This window comes from Tursiops truncatus, chromosome 6, assembly GCF_011762595.2.
Source record: "Tursiops truncatus isolate mTurTru1 chromosome 6, mTurTru1.mat.Y, whole genome shotgun sequence".
Taxonomy (NCBI): domain Eukaryota; kingdom Metazoa; phylum Chordata; class Mammalia; order Artiodactyla; family Delphinidae; genus Tursiops; species Tursiops truncatus.
In genome coordinates this window covers 1,851,434-1,868,724 of record NC_047039.1, presented here as the reverse complement: position 1 = coordinate 1,868,724, position 17,291 = coordinate 1,851,434, and the positions used below count along the sequence as shown (strand labels likewise).

At 39.8% G+C, this 17,291-nt stretch overlaps 1 protein-coding gene across 1 annotated transcript in view; it reads right to left on the bottom strand.

Moving 5' to 3' along the window:
- ANXA10 (annexin A10) overlaps nt 1-17,291 on the bottom strand; it is a 43,344-nt gene that overhangs the window by 7,284 nt on the left and 18,769 nt on the right. The window contains exons 4-6 of the mRNA XM_073805690.1: nt 9,073-9,186; nt 7,341-7,431; nt 6,029-6,108 (exon numbers count right to left, since the gene is read on the bottom strand). Coding sequence (XP_073661791.1) covers nt 6,029-6,108; nt 7,341-7,431; nt 9,073-9,186 — 285 coding nt within the window. The remainder of the gene's footprint in view (nt 1-6,028; nt 6,109-7,340; nt 7,432-9,072; nt 9,187-17,291) is intronic.

The following is a 17,291-nucleotide window of genomic DNA, read 5'->3' as shown; positions in this document are numbered from 1 at the left end:
CCCGAAGCAGCACGAATGGGCCCGAAATCTCTCATCTGCTCCTGATGGAGGAGCTTGGCAGCGGAGCCTGACAGGTGGAGTGGTTTATGGCCGCAGCAGGGCAGACCCTTCCAGCAGGCCAGGGCTGTGAGACAGACCGCGCTGGCTGGAGCCCTGTGGGGAACACACCTGGGCACTAGTGGGAGTCTTAGGCTCCAGAGGGAGCAAGGGTGAGGCCAAACCATCATGAAGGTTACTTGGTTCTGATCAAACTGAGACAGAAAAAGCGATATAAGTTAACCAGCTTAACTGGTCAAGTCTCGTCTGCTCAGTGGGATTTGCCCTGACCAACCTGTGCAACATCATAACCTACCCGCCATCCCCTCCCCTGCCCTGCCGTATCCTTCATCGCCTAACATGCTGTGAAAGGCACCAATTTATTAGATTTCTCCTTAGCTGTCTGCATCCCCCCACTAGAATGCAAGCTTCTTAAGACTGGGGTCTTTATCTCTTTGGATAATTCCCAATTGTCCTTGGCATGTTGTAGGCTTTTGAGAAATATTCACTGAGTCAATACTAAACGAAGGAAGGGAAGTTAAAGAAATACCTTTTAGATGGCAGAATTTAAACACCAGTTAGTAGAAACGGGAAGCTTTTCTGGATCATTGAAGTGTTTTTTGTGATTGCCAATCAAACGATGTAGCTAACTAAACACCTACGCATGCAAAGTTTGTGAGAAATATTTAAGAAATTTCTGCAGTTCTGAAATTTTTGTGAGAGTTTTGATTTTTGGACATTTAACTTGAAATGGTGCCCATCTGTCTACTTCTTTGTGCAGTTAATTGCCAAAAGCACTTTAAGCAGACTGGTAGATTAAAAAAATGTGTATCAGTTTAATGTGTGATTTAGCTTTTCCCAGCAAGTGGATTTTGTCGTATTAAAAAGCCTAAGACAGTAGACTGGCAGGTGATGTAAATGCCAGAGAAATGGCCTACATGAGAATTGGGGTTAAGGGCAAAATCAAAATGTGAAAGGAAGCAATGAAAGGAATTGAAATCTGGCTGGAAGTATTTGGAGCAAAGTGGCTACAGATGGTCCCCTGAGGCCTCGGGGCATGAGTCTGAGGAAGCATCGCCGGAGACTCCCGGCAGCCAAGATGAGGACAGTTTCCATTCTTTCTGTCTGTGGAAACATTTATCATCTGCAGGGCGATTTGCACATATGGATTAATTGATCTCTAAGTGACTAACTTTTCATTATTTGACAGATAATTAGATCTCCTGTAAATCTGGTTTAATAAAAGCACAGGAAGTGCTGTGAGCCAGTTCAGTGATTGGCATTAGTTTTCAAGAAGAACGTGTTCTGGTTGAGTGGTTTTCTTATTAGAAATAGCCCTGTTGGAAAATTCTTTATAGATTAAAAGCTCTTTTTTTCCCCCAGAAAATATGACAGTAATTTAAACACTTCCTGTTTCATGAATACCTTAAAGCTTCCAATTCCCTCAATCTCTATTAATTCACAAAAAAGAGGTGTATCTGAATGTTCATGATGTCAAAAAGATGAAAGCCGTGGGCGGTGTTTCCCTTGATTCTGGAAGCGAAGCTGCAGAGGGAGGGAGGAGGAAGTGATTATAATTGCTGAAGAATTTTAGAATATGGGTACTGGGAGGGAATGGAGCAGAATGGGTTCACTTCCTTTAATTTACAGGGTAAATATCTGGAATCTCAAGAAAGCAAAATGATAAACCTAAGGACACACAGCTGACTTAGAGCCAAGAGCAAAAGATACATAGATATGTACCTGGTTGTTTTACACAGAGTATCTATCTATCTATTATCTATCCGTCATCGATCTACCTGTCTACCTATCTATATCTATCTGTCTGTCTATCTATCTATGTATCTATCATCTCTCTATGTATATATGTATGTATGTATCTATCATCTACCATCTATCAAACATCTATCTAGAGAGAGAGATAGGGGCAGAGAGAATAAGGATCCCAACTAGAGGGTAGAAGGAACTTGGTCAAGTGACAGTGCCAGTTACTTGGCTGGAACTCATCACCTCTTTTTGTAAGATGTCTAGACAGAGTCTCTGAAATGGTGTACACCACAGACAGTGGTCAGAAGTGATGGACTTCTTCAATTCTCTAGTTAACGTTACATCATTTTCAGTCTTGGAAGTTTACTGATCCAAAGCCTAAACCAGGAGGTCCAAAATGAAGAGCCATTAATGTAGAAGTCAGAAGTCAGTGGTCAGACTTCAAAATATTTAAACATCTATGAGAAATTATACATTTTACTAAGCATTACATGGCACTCCTGATCTTGAAATATAAGTTTTTCACTTCCATTTTCAATTTTGAGTTAAGTGCTTTCTTTGAAATATGTATTATCTTATACTCGTAAATTGTGTTTTACATTTTAAGGGGAATATACTATGAAACCTTACAAATACATAATATTTAAGTAAACCTCATTAATTCCCCTTGGCTTCTTATAAAATCTGGGTCTTGCTTCACCATCAATTTTTATATTCTATGTTGAAAGGACAATTTTACTGCTCTGAAGAGCTATTTCAAGGTTAAACACACACACACACTTAAGTTCCAACTCTAGAAATTGAACTTAAGAAGTAATACTTTATCCTGTAAAGTCATAATCCAAATTAGGTGAAACCCAGTGATAAAATAAATTGTGTATTATTTTAAAATATGTGTGTCTATACAAATAATATTATATATACAAATACACCTCCTCACATTTATACTCTATCAAAAATAAAGCATTATTGTTTAATTTCAGGAAAAAGGACCTGCAATTGTGCATAAGATAGATAGCTCTATTACATCAAGGGAAAATATCGTTCGCTGATTTTTTTCCCCTTGTGATTTATTTTCTCTCAAGTTTAGTTTTCAGAACTGTGTGTTTTTCCCTGAAATATAAGAGCTTTGCTTTATAAAAACACACTGCGATCCTGATTCTTGGCTGTCAGTTACTTTTAGGGGGTTTGTAGCATAACCTTTGATGAGGTGCAGAGATTCTGAGAGGTTATTTGAATACCTGATCATTGGAATTTTACCAGATGGAAATAGAACTGGAGTACAAATAGCTGGGGTTGGAGGTGGGAGCAATCACATTTAACAGTGGAGGTGGAGGTATGGTGTCTTGGGGCTGTTTTCATGTTAGTCTCTCACTCAGCAGACGTGAAACGTCAGGCCAGCCACGGAGCCCATCTGAGTTCCCAGGGACGGGGTGCAGCCATTCGGCTCCCCTGGGGAGCTGACTCTCAGATGGAGACCAGCAGGTACCTTGTTATATTTTTTTGCCTTTTTTAAAAAACAATTATTGAAGTATAGTTGATTTACAATGTTGGGTTAGTTTCAGGTGTATAGCAAAGTGATTCAGTTATACACGTACACATATTGAAAAGATACCTGCACCCCTATGTTCATAGCAGCACTGTTTACAATAGCCAGGACATGGAAGCAACCTAAATGTCCATCAGCAGATGAATGGATAAAGATGTGGTTCATATATACAATGGAATACTCCTCAGCCATAAAAAAGAATGAAATAATGCCATTTGCAGCAACATGGGTGGACCTAGAGATGATCCTACTGATCCTACTGATCCAACATGGATGGACCTAGAGATGATCCTACCTAGGAAGTCAGACAGAGAAAGACAAATACCATATAGCGCTTATATATAGAATCTAAAACATGATACAAATGATCTTATTTACAAAACAGATTCTTGTTATTATGGGATGTGCTGGGGATCAACCATGGATGGGAGAGAAAAGAAGCCAAATTTGGAAGGAGAGGCTGGACTGTGATATAGGCCTAGTGGAATGCGACATAGTCCTAATGAAATATATTTTTTGTCTTCCTAGAAAGCTTATATATTTCTTTAATAAATTGACATAAATTTCTTTTCGGATACTAAGAAAATAAAAATGTGTTTGCTATTAAGATGCAACTCATGGATTTATAATAGGGCTTTTGGTTTTATTAGGGGCAGTCCTAATGCCAACACGAATTTCTGACTGGAAACTGTTGTTTTAATTTACATTACGGAGCATCAGTCCTAGAAAACCAAAAGATGAAGACCCTTCTAAATTGAGAGAATGTTTTAATTAATCTTACAACGTTGAAAAGTTAGAAAATATTCAACTGACGTTGCCAAGTGAGATTATTTTTAATATTAATAATGATTATTAAAACCTTTTTTCCTATAATGACTCAACTTCTGTCACAAATTTAAATAAGCTTATTTCTACAACACCTTACACAGAAGTCTCAAGTTGGACGATATCTATTCTCTATTGATGTTCTCATCCCAGAGATTAGGATCTTCAGAATAGGACTTGAGGAATTGATACAGGCAGTTTTATGAACTATGCGGCCATGCCATGCACATGCAGATTAAACCACAGCAAACGAAATTAAACAAGAAAGCAAATTCTTGATTTTGTTTTTACAAATAGAATTTTTACTTTAGTTGAAAGGTCAATAGATTTGCTCAGTACTATGCCATTTTTTTCAGTTGAACAATTTTGAAGAAATCCAACCAGCCCTAGTCACCAATCTCTCCTCTGTCTGGGGCAGCTAATACTTGCTTCCTCTGGAATCTTTCCTTTTGGATTTCTTTATTCCTAATTCAGAACTGACAATAACTTGGGCTCAAAAAAAAAGAGACAAAAAAATTTTAAATCCTTGTTGCCTGGCAATGAATGGAATTGTTAGTTTGTGTTCTAATCTGGCTGATATATTTATTCATTCTTAAATTATAGAGACTATTGTGAAGTACAGTATAAAGTTTTTAATCACAATAAACACACATTAAAGAAACCACACCTCCTGTGTTTTATTGGATGTGTTAATCCACCCCGAAGGAGGAAGATAGCAAAATTGCCCAATCAGAAAAGAAGGAAAATGAAGTAGTCACTTAAATTTGCACACTGCCATTGATATTTTAAAGGAAAAAAAATCATTATCAATAGTCATTTTAACTATTTCCTGTATATAGAGTAGTTCTAGACAGGGTAGAAAGAATTCTTAATTTTTATCTTTCTTGTGTAAAGTAATACAATACTTTAACTTGAGAAATAAAGTTGTTCATTTTTGTAATAAAAACTTTGTAGAATTAAAAAAAAAGAACTCTCTCTAGGTAAAAGTTGGAACCTGCAATTTCAGAAAGAAAAATTAGCATATGGCTGTGGGTCTGTTTTCTGGAGTGGTTGGGAGATTTTCTGTATTTTTTTCCTGAACTGATGTTCCCTTGTTTTCTTTCATTCTATAAGTTCTATAACCTGCCCTGGAACATGGAGTTCCATCCACTGCTCTCCCTGCTAGAAGATGGCTAGTCAACAATCTGAGTGATAACACAGAGGAACCGAAATAGCTTGTCTTGCCTAAATCCAAGCCCCTGTTTCCTGCTGAATCCTCTCCCGTTTCCTGCATCACTTCATCGGGTACTGAGGGTGTGTCTGATTGATTTGGTCAACACAAGCTGAAGGAGAAGACGGAATTACAGAAATAAAGAGATGGTAAGAAGGGAAAACTAGTTTTTATTTTCAGTAATCCAGATTCTCCTCATTTAAAGTCATGCGTGAGGCTCCTGGATCCCTATGTGTATTGTACTCTCATCTGGTGATTCTAACTGTTCACCTGTTGGTGCGGTCCTGGGTCCCTGGGGCCTTAGGCGATGTTCTCATTCTAATTGTAACCGTAGTATTTTAAATCTGTTAACATCCTTGTAATATATAATTATTTATGCATTTATTGATAATTATAATCATTTTACTTATAGCAGATTGTTTTGAGAACAGAGATGGTGTCTTATTCATATTTGTTTGTTTCTATATCCAACCCAAGTTTCTATCATAGTGCCTTCAATTTAGCTGGCATTCAGTACTTGTTATTGTACAGAATTCACTGTTAAACTGGGGTAAACTGGAGTTTTCTGTCCTATTTTTTGAAAACGAAACATACCTATTTTTTTAATCGTGCAAAATGGTGTGAATTTTGGAGTTTCATACCTGGACCAAGTTCACCAGCGTATCTCTGAAGTGTCCCGAGGTCTCTGAGTAAATGTCCTCCTGCAGGTCCCGGTTGTATTCTGGGTACGAGAACGCCCATGTTGGAGGGTTGGTTTATGATAGAACCACGTATCGCTGTGCTTGCCTAGGTCAGCGCTACTTCCCCCGTATGAGTGGAAAGTGAGGAGACATCTAATCTGCTGACATTTCTTTGTCTTTTACCACATTCTACTCACATGAAGCCAATAAACAGTCCACCCAAGTAATTTGACAGCAATGGTAACATAGGCCCAGGTCGGTTTTCTTAAAAAAAAAAAAGTACTATGTCTATTCCAAAACTGAGAAACAACATTGAGAATCATTTTACATTCTGCAATCTTTTTTTTTTTGCGGTACGCGGGCCTCTCATTGCCTGGGCCCCTCCCGTTGCGGAGCACAGGCTCCGGACGCGCAGGCTCAGCGGCCGTGGCTCACGGGCCCAGCCGCTCCGTGGCATGTGGGATCTTCCCGGGCCGGGGCACGGACCCGTGTCCCCTGCATCGGCAGGCGGACTCTCAACCACTGAGCCACCAGGGAAGCCCGCATTCTACAATCTTTAAAATTCAGAATCCTGCCTTCTCTTTCCTTAGCGCACTGCCCAGCCCATCTCTCCCCAAGTCTTTGTCCTGTCTTAATATTTTCAGTGAAGGGTTTTACTTCACTCCCCTTGGGAAAGTCTTGTTTTTGTTTGAATGCAATAGAGCTGATTGTCTGTAACATTTTCTTGACAGTTCAATGTCACATAATACACGATGCAATGGAACTTACGGCATTAAGCCTTTTTAAAAATGAAAAGAGTTAACCTTTCTACTTTTAAAATGTGTAAAAACCTGATTCTGAGGTGGATCGCAGTGGTTATGAGGTTTATGTAAATTGAAGTAGTTGCCCATATTTGTAGAATTTGCTGAGCGATCATCGCGCTTTGCTTTGTTCTGTCTTTATACCTGGTCCCTCCTAGGTAAGAGATACGATGCTCCCTGAGCCACTGTGCCAAGTACTTGCTGTCCTAATGTAAACACCCACCTCATAGAAACTAGTAATTATTTTCCTGGAAAGTCCGCTCAACTTGATTGTCTAGGGAATTGTTTCATTTTTAGTACCCTAATCATCGATTCTACCTAGTGAATTAATTAGTCTTGAGTGAGTGGTATTTCACACATGAGTGTCTTAGAAAATTCTTTAAAATACATAAACTGGAATATTTTACATGTTATTTGAAAAATATAAAGTTTATATGAGTGTAAAACATATGTACAAATGTGTATTTCCTTACGCAAATAGTAGGCTTCTCGCATCTGGAAAATTTCTCCGTTTGTTCTTGAAGCTAATATATCAATGAGGCAATTCTCATCAGTGCCTGCTCCCTAGAAGGACAGAGTGAGAGAAATATAAAGGCATCTGTGCTGGAAATAACAGTGCACTCTGTGCAGTAAAGGGATACAGCCTCCCTGGTGTTCTGAGAGGTGGCAGAGGGCAAGGAAATATGTTTGGGTTAAAGACAGGCCCAGTTCAGTCTGCCTCTGCTACTTACTAGCTCTTTGGTCCCAAGAAGATAATATTATCTGAAACTCTGTTTCTTCATAGAGTAAAACAGCATGGGCATTTCTAAATAATGTGGGAAAAGATGTTTAAACAATGCTCATGACACTGATTTTTTTCCTGCTAGAATATCAATTCTTGGGCAAGCTCGAATTTGATCCTGGGTCTCTAATTTTGCACAGATGTTTTAGAGACGTCTCCCTGCCTCTCCCAGGATGTGGACTTCTGCACCGTTTGCCTAAACATTTGGACTGGCTACTTTCTGTAGTCTCTTTCAGCCATAGGCATAAACTCTTCTCTGATGGTGATTTTAAAGACAACACATCTTTTTCAGAAAGCTTCAGAAATCCTTTCCATCCTATGAGACATCGATACAATGTAACAGTGTCATCTAAACAGTAACATAGGACTTACTTCACATCATTTTGCAAGAGGTAGGGATTGACATTATGCAACACTCAATACTCTGTAATAGGCTATATGGGAAACGAATCTAAAAAAACAAATAAAAGTGGAGTGGATGTATGCACACGTATAACTGAGTCACTTTGCTGTACACCTGAAACTAACACAACAGTTTAAATCAACTATACTCCAATAAAATTTTTTTTAAATAGTAAAACCAAAAATCAATACTTTTGAGATTCATATCTACTCACTGAATTTTAATTGAGTAAATTCCACATATGGAATTGTAAAAAAGAATTAGTTGAAATTCATATTTTACATAAGGCTTATTCTGATCTACAAATATGATGGCCAAGATCCAGATTCCTTAATATTTTTTCCGTTTCCCTTTTCGAGTCACACATTGTTCCCAGACCAGGGTAATCAGGTCATTGGCAGGCATTGTATTGGAATGATTGCAGCAGCTCTGCAGGTGTTTCATATCAGCATTTGGAAAGATGTGAAAAGCCTTTTGGCCTCCATCCCTAGCCAACAACCCTCTAACAAATCTGTAGTTAATTTCTTTCCTGTAAGAAAGAATTGCTCTAATCCTTCAGAAGTAACATTTTGCTACATTTGAGCAATAGTTTTTGTAAAGGATTATTTTAGGGTCGCAAAAATAAAGATGTCATCTCTATTTTGTCTCTGACTCAGCATTACTGCTGACTCATTGCTTTATGAGCCCAATTTATACCACAGTGTGAAGAGATTCACATGAATTATCATATTTCCTCTTAATGTATGAAGATAACTTGGGAGACACAGATCCAAACAGCCCCGGAAGCTTTCCTTTTGGCAGATTGCACAGAGCGGGGTTGGTGGGTCTGAGTTTGCACAACAGGAGAATCCACTGATCCCGCCGCTGGGCTCTGGAGGTTCCCCCTTTCCTGACACCCCCCACCCCCAGCATTTCTTTTGTTTCTTCTTTGTGCAGAAGTTCCCTCCCCTCCCTGATCACACATAGCATCATCATAGGGCAGGTCCCGCACTATGGAAATATTTTCTCATCCGATTTCTACCTTCATGGCGTGCCAGAGCTCGTGGGCATCGTAGGAGGGCGGTGGGTACATGAGGCCCACCATGACTTCCTTGAAGTGATTGGAAAGCTTCTCCTTCAGGTCACTAACCAGGTCCTGTGGAGGGAAAAACAAATACCTTCATTATATCGCTTACCAATTTTATGAGAGAAATGGGATAATTGCAGAAAGTCTTCTAGCACGATTTCCTTTTCCACGTCACTTCACATAATAACTAATCTGGTTTTAGTTCACACGTGCGTACGTGGATTACACGAGATCGTGGACTTGAGGGTTTGAAAATGACTGATGTGATGACATCTCTGCATGAAACATCATCTGTATGGATATTCTAGTCACGTAAACACAGAGGGATACTCCTTCCCTAATCCCAACCCGATCCCTCTTCTCATCTCATTATGAAAATAAATAAAATTTGAAACCTGAAAGCATGTTACTTGGGAGTGCTTAGTGTTCTTGTGTGGAATTAATGAAAGAAAGTCCTTAAAGAATATATGCATTTTATTTTATCATTATAGCAATGTCTTTTAGCAAAGAGTTTCTGGTTATACTATTGCCAAAAAGCTTGTATAAATGAATTAGGTAGTCTTAGAACTTTCTTCAAATAGTCACATGAATATACTTACTGAAAATATTGAAAATTAAATGCTTAAAAGGAAAAATAAGTGCGCTGGATTTTTGGCCTTGAAATACAGGTACAAGAGCATGAAACTGATCGCTTTAATGTGACTTTCCTTTTACTCATGTAGAATGGATTGTTTAAAAACATATATGTTCAATTTATTTTTTGTAGGGTTACAAAGATATCTGAAAGATACTTAAAATTTACCATTTCTTGCTAAAATGCATAGTGTATATTCAGTTTTATGTTGAAATACACAATATTTTAGTTCTGACTTGGTTCAATAATATAATTCAATAAGGCATAATAAATAAGCTTTGTTACAATAAAAACGAAATAGTCATAATTTTCATTTTATTTAGTATAATCTGGAAGCACGTTTCCTATACTGTGGGTTTTCTTTTTTAACAAATAAAAGCATCATCCACAAGGTGATAATTGGTAACAGGGAGAATCTATTGAATTTGCACCCAGGTCAGTGCAATTTGTTTAATGAGCAGTTAATAGGTGTCTGGAGTTGTGGCAGGTGCTTGGAGTAGATAGATATAAGACTTATAAGATCACTTCCTCATGGAGCTGGTAGTCTAGTTAATTTCCTCACTCACCATCGACTGTTTCTAATCCCTTTACCAAATAGTCCTGACGGTGCTATTAGGAGACAGGTGATAGCAATGGATAAAGCTGACGTGAACATCTGAGCTCGTGAAGGCTTTGTTCTCATGCTTCCATGAGCTCAATACATCTTTTTTGAAGGAAAGATGGCAGTGTATTCAATGAGTGTTTATTTCTCTTTCCCAGACATGGTGGTAGGAGCTGGAGAAAAATAACACAGGGTCTCTGTTTTCAAGAGGACCAACATCCCATAAACCCAGACATAGCGTAAGTAAAAATGTGAGCTAATGTTTTCGAAGGCTCTGATCTTCATTTTTCACTTTATAAGATCCTAAAGCAGTAGTTCAAGAGAGATCTAAGAATTCAGATAAGATATCAGAATGGCCTTACAGGATCAGAGGACACAAGACACAGTTACACAAGGAAGGACAAGTAGCATGGAGATAGGAGTTCAGGTGCCATTTGTGATGGTTGATTTTATGTCAGCTTGGATGGGCCATGGCACCCGGATATTTGGTCAAACGTTCTTCTAGATGTTTCTGTGAAGGTATTTAAAAAAATTTTTTTTTAAATTGAAGTATAGCTGATTTACAATGTTGTGTTTGTTACTGCGGTACAGCAAAGTGACTCAGTTATACATGTATATGCATTCTTTTTTCCTATTTTTTTCCATTATGGTTTATCCCAGGATATTGAATATAGTTCCCTGTGCTCTACAGTAGGACCTTGTTGTTTATCCATCATATATATAATAGTTTGCATCTGCTAACCCCAAACTGCCAGCCCATGCCTCCCCCACCCCCCTCCCACTTGGCAACCACAAGTCTGTTCTCTATGTCTGTGAGTCTGTTTCTGTTTAATAGATAATGTCATTTGTGTTGTATTTTAGATTCCACATATAAATGATATCATATGGTGTCTTTCTCTTTCTGACTTACTTCACTTAGTATGACAATCTCTATCATATCATGTTGCTGCAAATGGCATGATTTCATTCTTTTTTTATGGCTGAGCAGTATTCCATTGTATATATGGACCACATCCTGTGAAGGTATTTTTTAGATGATTAACATTTACATCAGTGGACTTTGAGTAAAGCAGATTACTCTCCACCATGTGGGTGGGTCTCATTCAGTCAGTTGAAGACTTTATAAGAAAAGATTGATTTTCCTTCAAGAATTCTACCAGCAGACGGCCTTTGGAACTGAGCGGCTACCCTCTCTGAGGCTCTAGCCTACCGCAGTCTCTGCTGGCCTGCTGTGTGTATTGGGGCTTGCAGGCCTCTGTAATCACGTGAGCTAATTCCTCAAAATTTCTCTCTCTCTACACATCTGTTGACATCGTTCCCAACAGTGAGGACCTTGCATAGTTGGAACAGCATGTGGTTGAGATGTTTCCTTCAATATGGCTCATAATGTGCCTCTCACAGGTGTTTATTCTCCCACTACAACAAAATTAACTTCAAACTAACAATAAAAATATAGCTGGAGAATCCCAAATGTTTGGAAATTTCAAAATGCACTTTTGTATGATCCAAATCTCAAAGAATATATCACAAGGGAGTTAGAAAATACTTTTAATTTAATGAAGGTGAAAATGCAACATGTCAAAATTTGTGAGATGTGGTGAAGATAGTAATTGAAGATACACTTTTAGCTTTAAATATTTATGTTAGAAGAGAAACATACAGTCAGTGACCTAATCTTCCACCTCAAAAAATCTAGAAAAAGGAAGAGTAAATTAAGTCCAGGATAAGAAGGAAGGAAATAAGAATAAGATCAGAAATCAATGAAACTGAAAATTAATAAATACTAGAAAATGTGAATGAAATCAAAATGTAATTTTCTGAAAAGATGAGTAATGTTAATAAAATTCGAATTAGACTGACAAGAAAAAAAATACAAAAATATTGGCAAAGTAAGAGTGACATATACAAATACTACAGACATTAAAGGAAAAAAGAATATTATGAACATATTTATAACACTATATATGTAAGTGAAATACAGCTGATTTACAATGTTGTGTTAGTTTCAAGTGTAGAGCAAAGTGATTCAGTTATACATATATATATATTTTATTTTTTTCCAAATTCTTTTCCCTTATAGGTTATTACAAAATATTGAGTAGCGTTCCCTCTGCTATACAGTAGGTCCTTGTTGTTTATCTATTCTATATATAGTAGTGTGTGTCTGTTAACCCCATACTACTAATTTATCCCTCCCTCTCCAACCTTGGCAATCACAAGTCTATTCTCTGGGCTGTCAGTCTGTTTCTGTTTTGTAAATACGTTCATTTGTGTCATATTTTAGATTCCACATATAAGTGATATCATATGATATTTGTCTTTCTGTTTTACTTCACTTAGTGTAATTATTTCTAGGTCCATCCATGTCGCTGGAAATGGCATTATTTCATTCGTTTTCATGGCTGAGTAATATTCCATTGTATGTATGTAGCACATCTTTATCCATTCATCTGTCGATGGACATTTAGGTTACTTCCATGTTTTGGCTATTGTTAATAGTGCTGCAGTGAACATTGGGGTGCATGTATCCTTTTGAATTATGCCATCATCAAAAAGTCTACAAATAATAACTGCTGGAGAGGCTGCTCACCACCTATAGGTTGTGTTTATTGCCTTGCTGGTGCATCCCTAGAAGCTGCCTGTGGCTGCATCACAGAAACAGCCAAGCAGAAGCTAAGGCTTGACTTGCTGGAGAGGGTGTGGAGGAAAGGGAGCCCTCCTGCACTGTCGGTGGGAATGTAAACTGGTGCAGCCACTATGGAGAACAGCATGGAGGTTCCTCAGAAAACAAAAATAGAGTTACCGTATGACCCAGCAAACCAATTCCTCAGCATAGATCTGCAGAAAACCATAATTCAAAGATACACCACTGTATTTTAAAATTTAGTTGAAATGGTTCGATTCCTTGACAGACACAAATTACCAGAATAAACTCAAGGAGAGTTTGAAACTCAGTCGAAATTTCCTTATATTTATTTTGAAAAACTGGATTCACAATTAACCCACACGCTTAATCTCTAGACCCGGGTGAAATCACTTGATACAATCTATGAAACATTTAAGGTGGAAGTAAAATCCACTCTACACAAAATCTTGTAGAAAGCAGCAGATGAAAGAATACTTCTCAATTTATTTTATGTGACTAGTGCTGTCCTAATACCAAAAAAAAAAAAAAAAACCCAAAACAGACCAAAAAACCAACAAAAAATTAAATCCAGCGCAGTGCCTTAAAGGTTTAAATGCAAACAGACCAATGGAATAGACTTTTATGTAGAGAGTAAAGGGTCCTGGAAGCTGATGGAAAGATAGAAATGTTAGAATTATCATTACTTTTGCGAGACTTCCTCTGACCCTCGGGGAAGCTGATCATTTCTTTGCCACCGCTGCTCCACCCTCGCACTTATTACACCAGATTTAATGACCATATTATATGCATTTATGTCCCCCCAACGTCTATCAGACACGGACTTTCTCACAAATGTCCCCAAATCCATCATCTCGCTCTGGCACAGTGCTGAGTACTCAGATGTGCAGAGTACGTGGTATATAATGTATAAATGAACATGTGAACAAGTGCGAGAATAAAGGAATAAATGTGGGAGGAGAAAGCCCTGAATTTACTGATTAAATGTAAAAGACAAAGGCAATGGCCTGGGCACTGCAAAATCTTCCATTTGATCTTCAGTCACTTTTTGGGTCCGTATCCCTCCCAAACATTCATAACAGCATCTTCCCTTATTTCACCTGTGATCGCCTTGGGCGCTGACCCTGAACACCCGTGCGGTTTCCACTGCTGATAGGGATCAGCGCGGCCGCTAGATGGCGCGGGGGAGCTTTGCTTTGGAGCGCAAGTGTGCGTGCGTGCGTCTGTGCGTGCGCGTATGCGTGTGCGTGCGCGTATGCGTGTGCGTGCGTGCGTGTGTACATGGCTCTAGCAAACTGATTTCATAAGGTAGCTCGAGGAAGTCAGAGAATTTGAGTGGAACAGGTAGTGCCAGGCGTCTTCCCAACCCGTCGCGCCCAGGCCTGGGGGTGGCGTGTGGTTCCGGTCCTGGCCGAGCATCAGCTGTGAGGTGACAGGTAGGTGCCCTTACTTCTGTGTCTGCTTCCCGTCTGTACAGTGAGAATTCTAACAGCACCCACCTCATAGCATTGGCCTTAACAGAATATATTTAACTCAGGTGGAATTCTTAAAATATTTTCTGGGAGGTATGAGGCACTCAAAATATCTACCCCCCCCCCCAAATATTAGGTAATTTGCTGCAGATTAAAAATGGCTGATACTAGCTGCTTCCTCTCTCCCCTCTTTCTGTCTCTCTGCACCCCAAAAGTTTGCGTGTTACACTGCATTTCTCACACGTTACCAATATCCATTGTCAGTAAATTCTATGGTCTCTAACTTACATCCAGAAACTGACGATTTTGTCCCACTTTTACCACCATAACCCTGGCTTCGGCACCGTCGTGGCTCCTTACGACAATGCAGCAGCCTCCGAGTGAGTCCCCTTCTGCCCTTACACCTGTCCTCCCCACACACACCTGACAGGTGCTCCTGGAAAAATGCCGATCAGTTAGTCACTCCTCTGCAGAAACACCCTTTGCCACTCCCAACTCCAGGATGAGTTACAGCTACTTTTGTGCAGCTGAGCTCGGGATAAGCAAACATGCAGGTGTTTTATGCGATGGTCAGCAAGGCGCACGATGTCCCCTTGGCCAATCTGTGCCCTCACCTCCTGCCCCTCCTCTCCCTGCTCCAGACCCCCCTCCACCCCCTGGGCTTCCGGTGGCTCCTGGCACAGCAGACCTGCCCCCTCAGGGCCATTGCTTTCTCCTCCCTGTAGCTTGAATGTTCCTTCTCTAGCCCAGCACGTGGCTCGCCCCTTGGACTTCTTCACAGAGCCTGCCATCGTCAGGCTATTTACAATTACCGTAAGTCCTTTACATACGAACGTTCACGGTGTGAACTTTCAGAGATGCGAATGTGCCCAGAGAAAGGACAAAGAGAGAGAAGAAGAAGTAACTGAAGAACCGAAGAGGTTCACGACGCAGGAAACGGCAAGGGGATTTTCTCTATCTGAGGAGGCACTGTTAGTTTCTGAGGCACAGAACCCGAACGTAGAACGGTACATGAAGGTTGCAGCAGCCGTTCAGAATGCAATCCAGTGCTACCGTGTCATCTATGACGAGAAAAAAAGAGCTACTACCCAGACATCACTGGATCGTTCTTTCAAGAGAGTAGATAGAAGTGAATCCAGCAAGGAACCAGAGCTTGTGCCATCAGCGTCAGGCGTGAGTGAAATTGCAGCTCGCCCTCCGTCCCCTATTGCTGACGATCCTTCAGCTCTGCCATCTCCCACCGCCTCTCCCTCCTCCAATCAGTAACTCTTCTTGCCTGTTCCCTCGATACCAGCCCCTGGATGCCAGCTGTTGTACTGGACTACTGTACTTTACAAGGGACTGTACTGTAAGATTAAAAACCTTTTCTCTATTTTTTGTGTTTCTTTGTTTTTTATGTATTCTTTGTGTGAAGAGTATTATAAACCTATGACAGTACATACTATACAGCCGACTGTGTCAGTGGGGTTCCTAGGCTAACTTTGCTGGACTTAACGAACAAATCGGACTTGCAAACGCACTCTGGGAACGGAACTCGTTCGCACGTGGGGGACTTACTGGCCACTTGGTCCGCCAGCACTCCCTGTCCTTCTCACCAGGCTTCAACTTTTCTCCAGAGCAGTAGTCCCTTCTAACAGGACACGTTTCACTAATTTTTCTCTGTCTCACCAGGTAAAGACCCTGGCAGGGCTTTTGGTCTGTTTTATTCATGGCAGTTTCTCCAGCCATAGCACGGTGCCAGCTACACAGCATTGGTATAAAATAATGAACGAATGGGTCCACGCGTATTTCCTCAGTTGTTTGTTTGGAGGCATTGGCTGCTCAAGGAAAAACAAGCAACGTTCCCCATCTGCACGCACTTTGATTTCATGGAGGGGCTGGAACTCAGGAATTACAGTGCCCTTGCACTGCACATGGGCAAAGAGTGCTACAGTGGTTTTTCAGGACATCACAAGAACATATCACTTTCATTTGCGAAGATACATATTGAATAATATGTTTAAGTAGCTAAACTTTGCAAGTTCAAAGAGGAGCCTTCAAACACATTCTCTAGTTAGAGTCTTAAATTCTCTCTGGGAGGGCTAGAAATAGCTTTGCCAATGCAACCTTTGGAGTGTGCCTTTCCCCAGGCCGACTGCCTCTGCTTTCTTGTTTGCCCTACAGGGACGCTATGGACCTCACAGCTTGGCCCTGCATTAGGCTAATGAGTACATGCTGTTCAAGCTGGGCTGCTCTGAGCTCCTGGGGGCTGCAGGTGGGCCACCCACGGCAATTCCGACAGCTCCATTTAAACAAAGTAACATGGCGGTTCCTTTTCCTTTCTTCTTTTTACCTTTATCTAATTGTGTGCACTCAGGGGCAAGACATAGAAGGATGACTAGCACTCTGTCTGATATGCTCAGGGGAGTAGTTTTATATGCTTTTAACTTGTATGCCTTTTCTGTTATCATAAAAAAAATACTTGCTGTTGAAACACTCTGTGATGTAGGCCTGTACAAAGTGTAACTTAGAAGTTGTCTTCATTCTACCCCCACTGGTATTCATTGTGTAAATACTTGGGCAATTTTATATTATAAAAACACTTGTGCAAGCTGCTTTGTCACTGTGCAGTGATAAGTAAATTTTTTAAAAATGTATTTATTTATATTGAAGTAAGTTGATTTATTATATTGTGTTAGTTTCAAGTATACAGCAAAGTGATTCAGTTATAGGTTACTACAGGATGTTGAATATAGTTCCCTGTGTTAGACAGTAAACCCTTGTTGTTTATTTTATATATTCAGCGTGTATCTGTTAATCCCAAACTCCTAATTTATCCCTTTC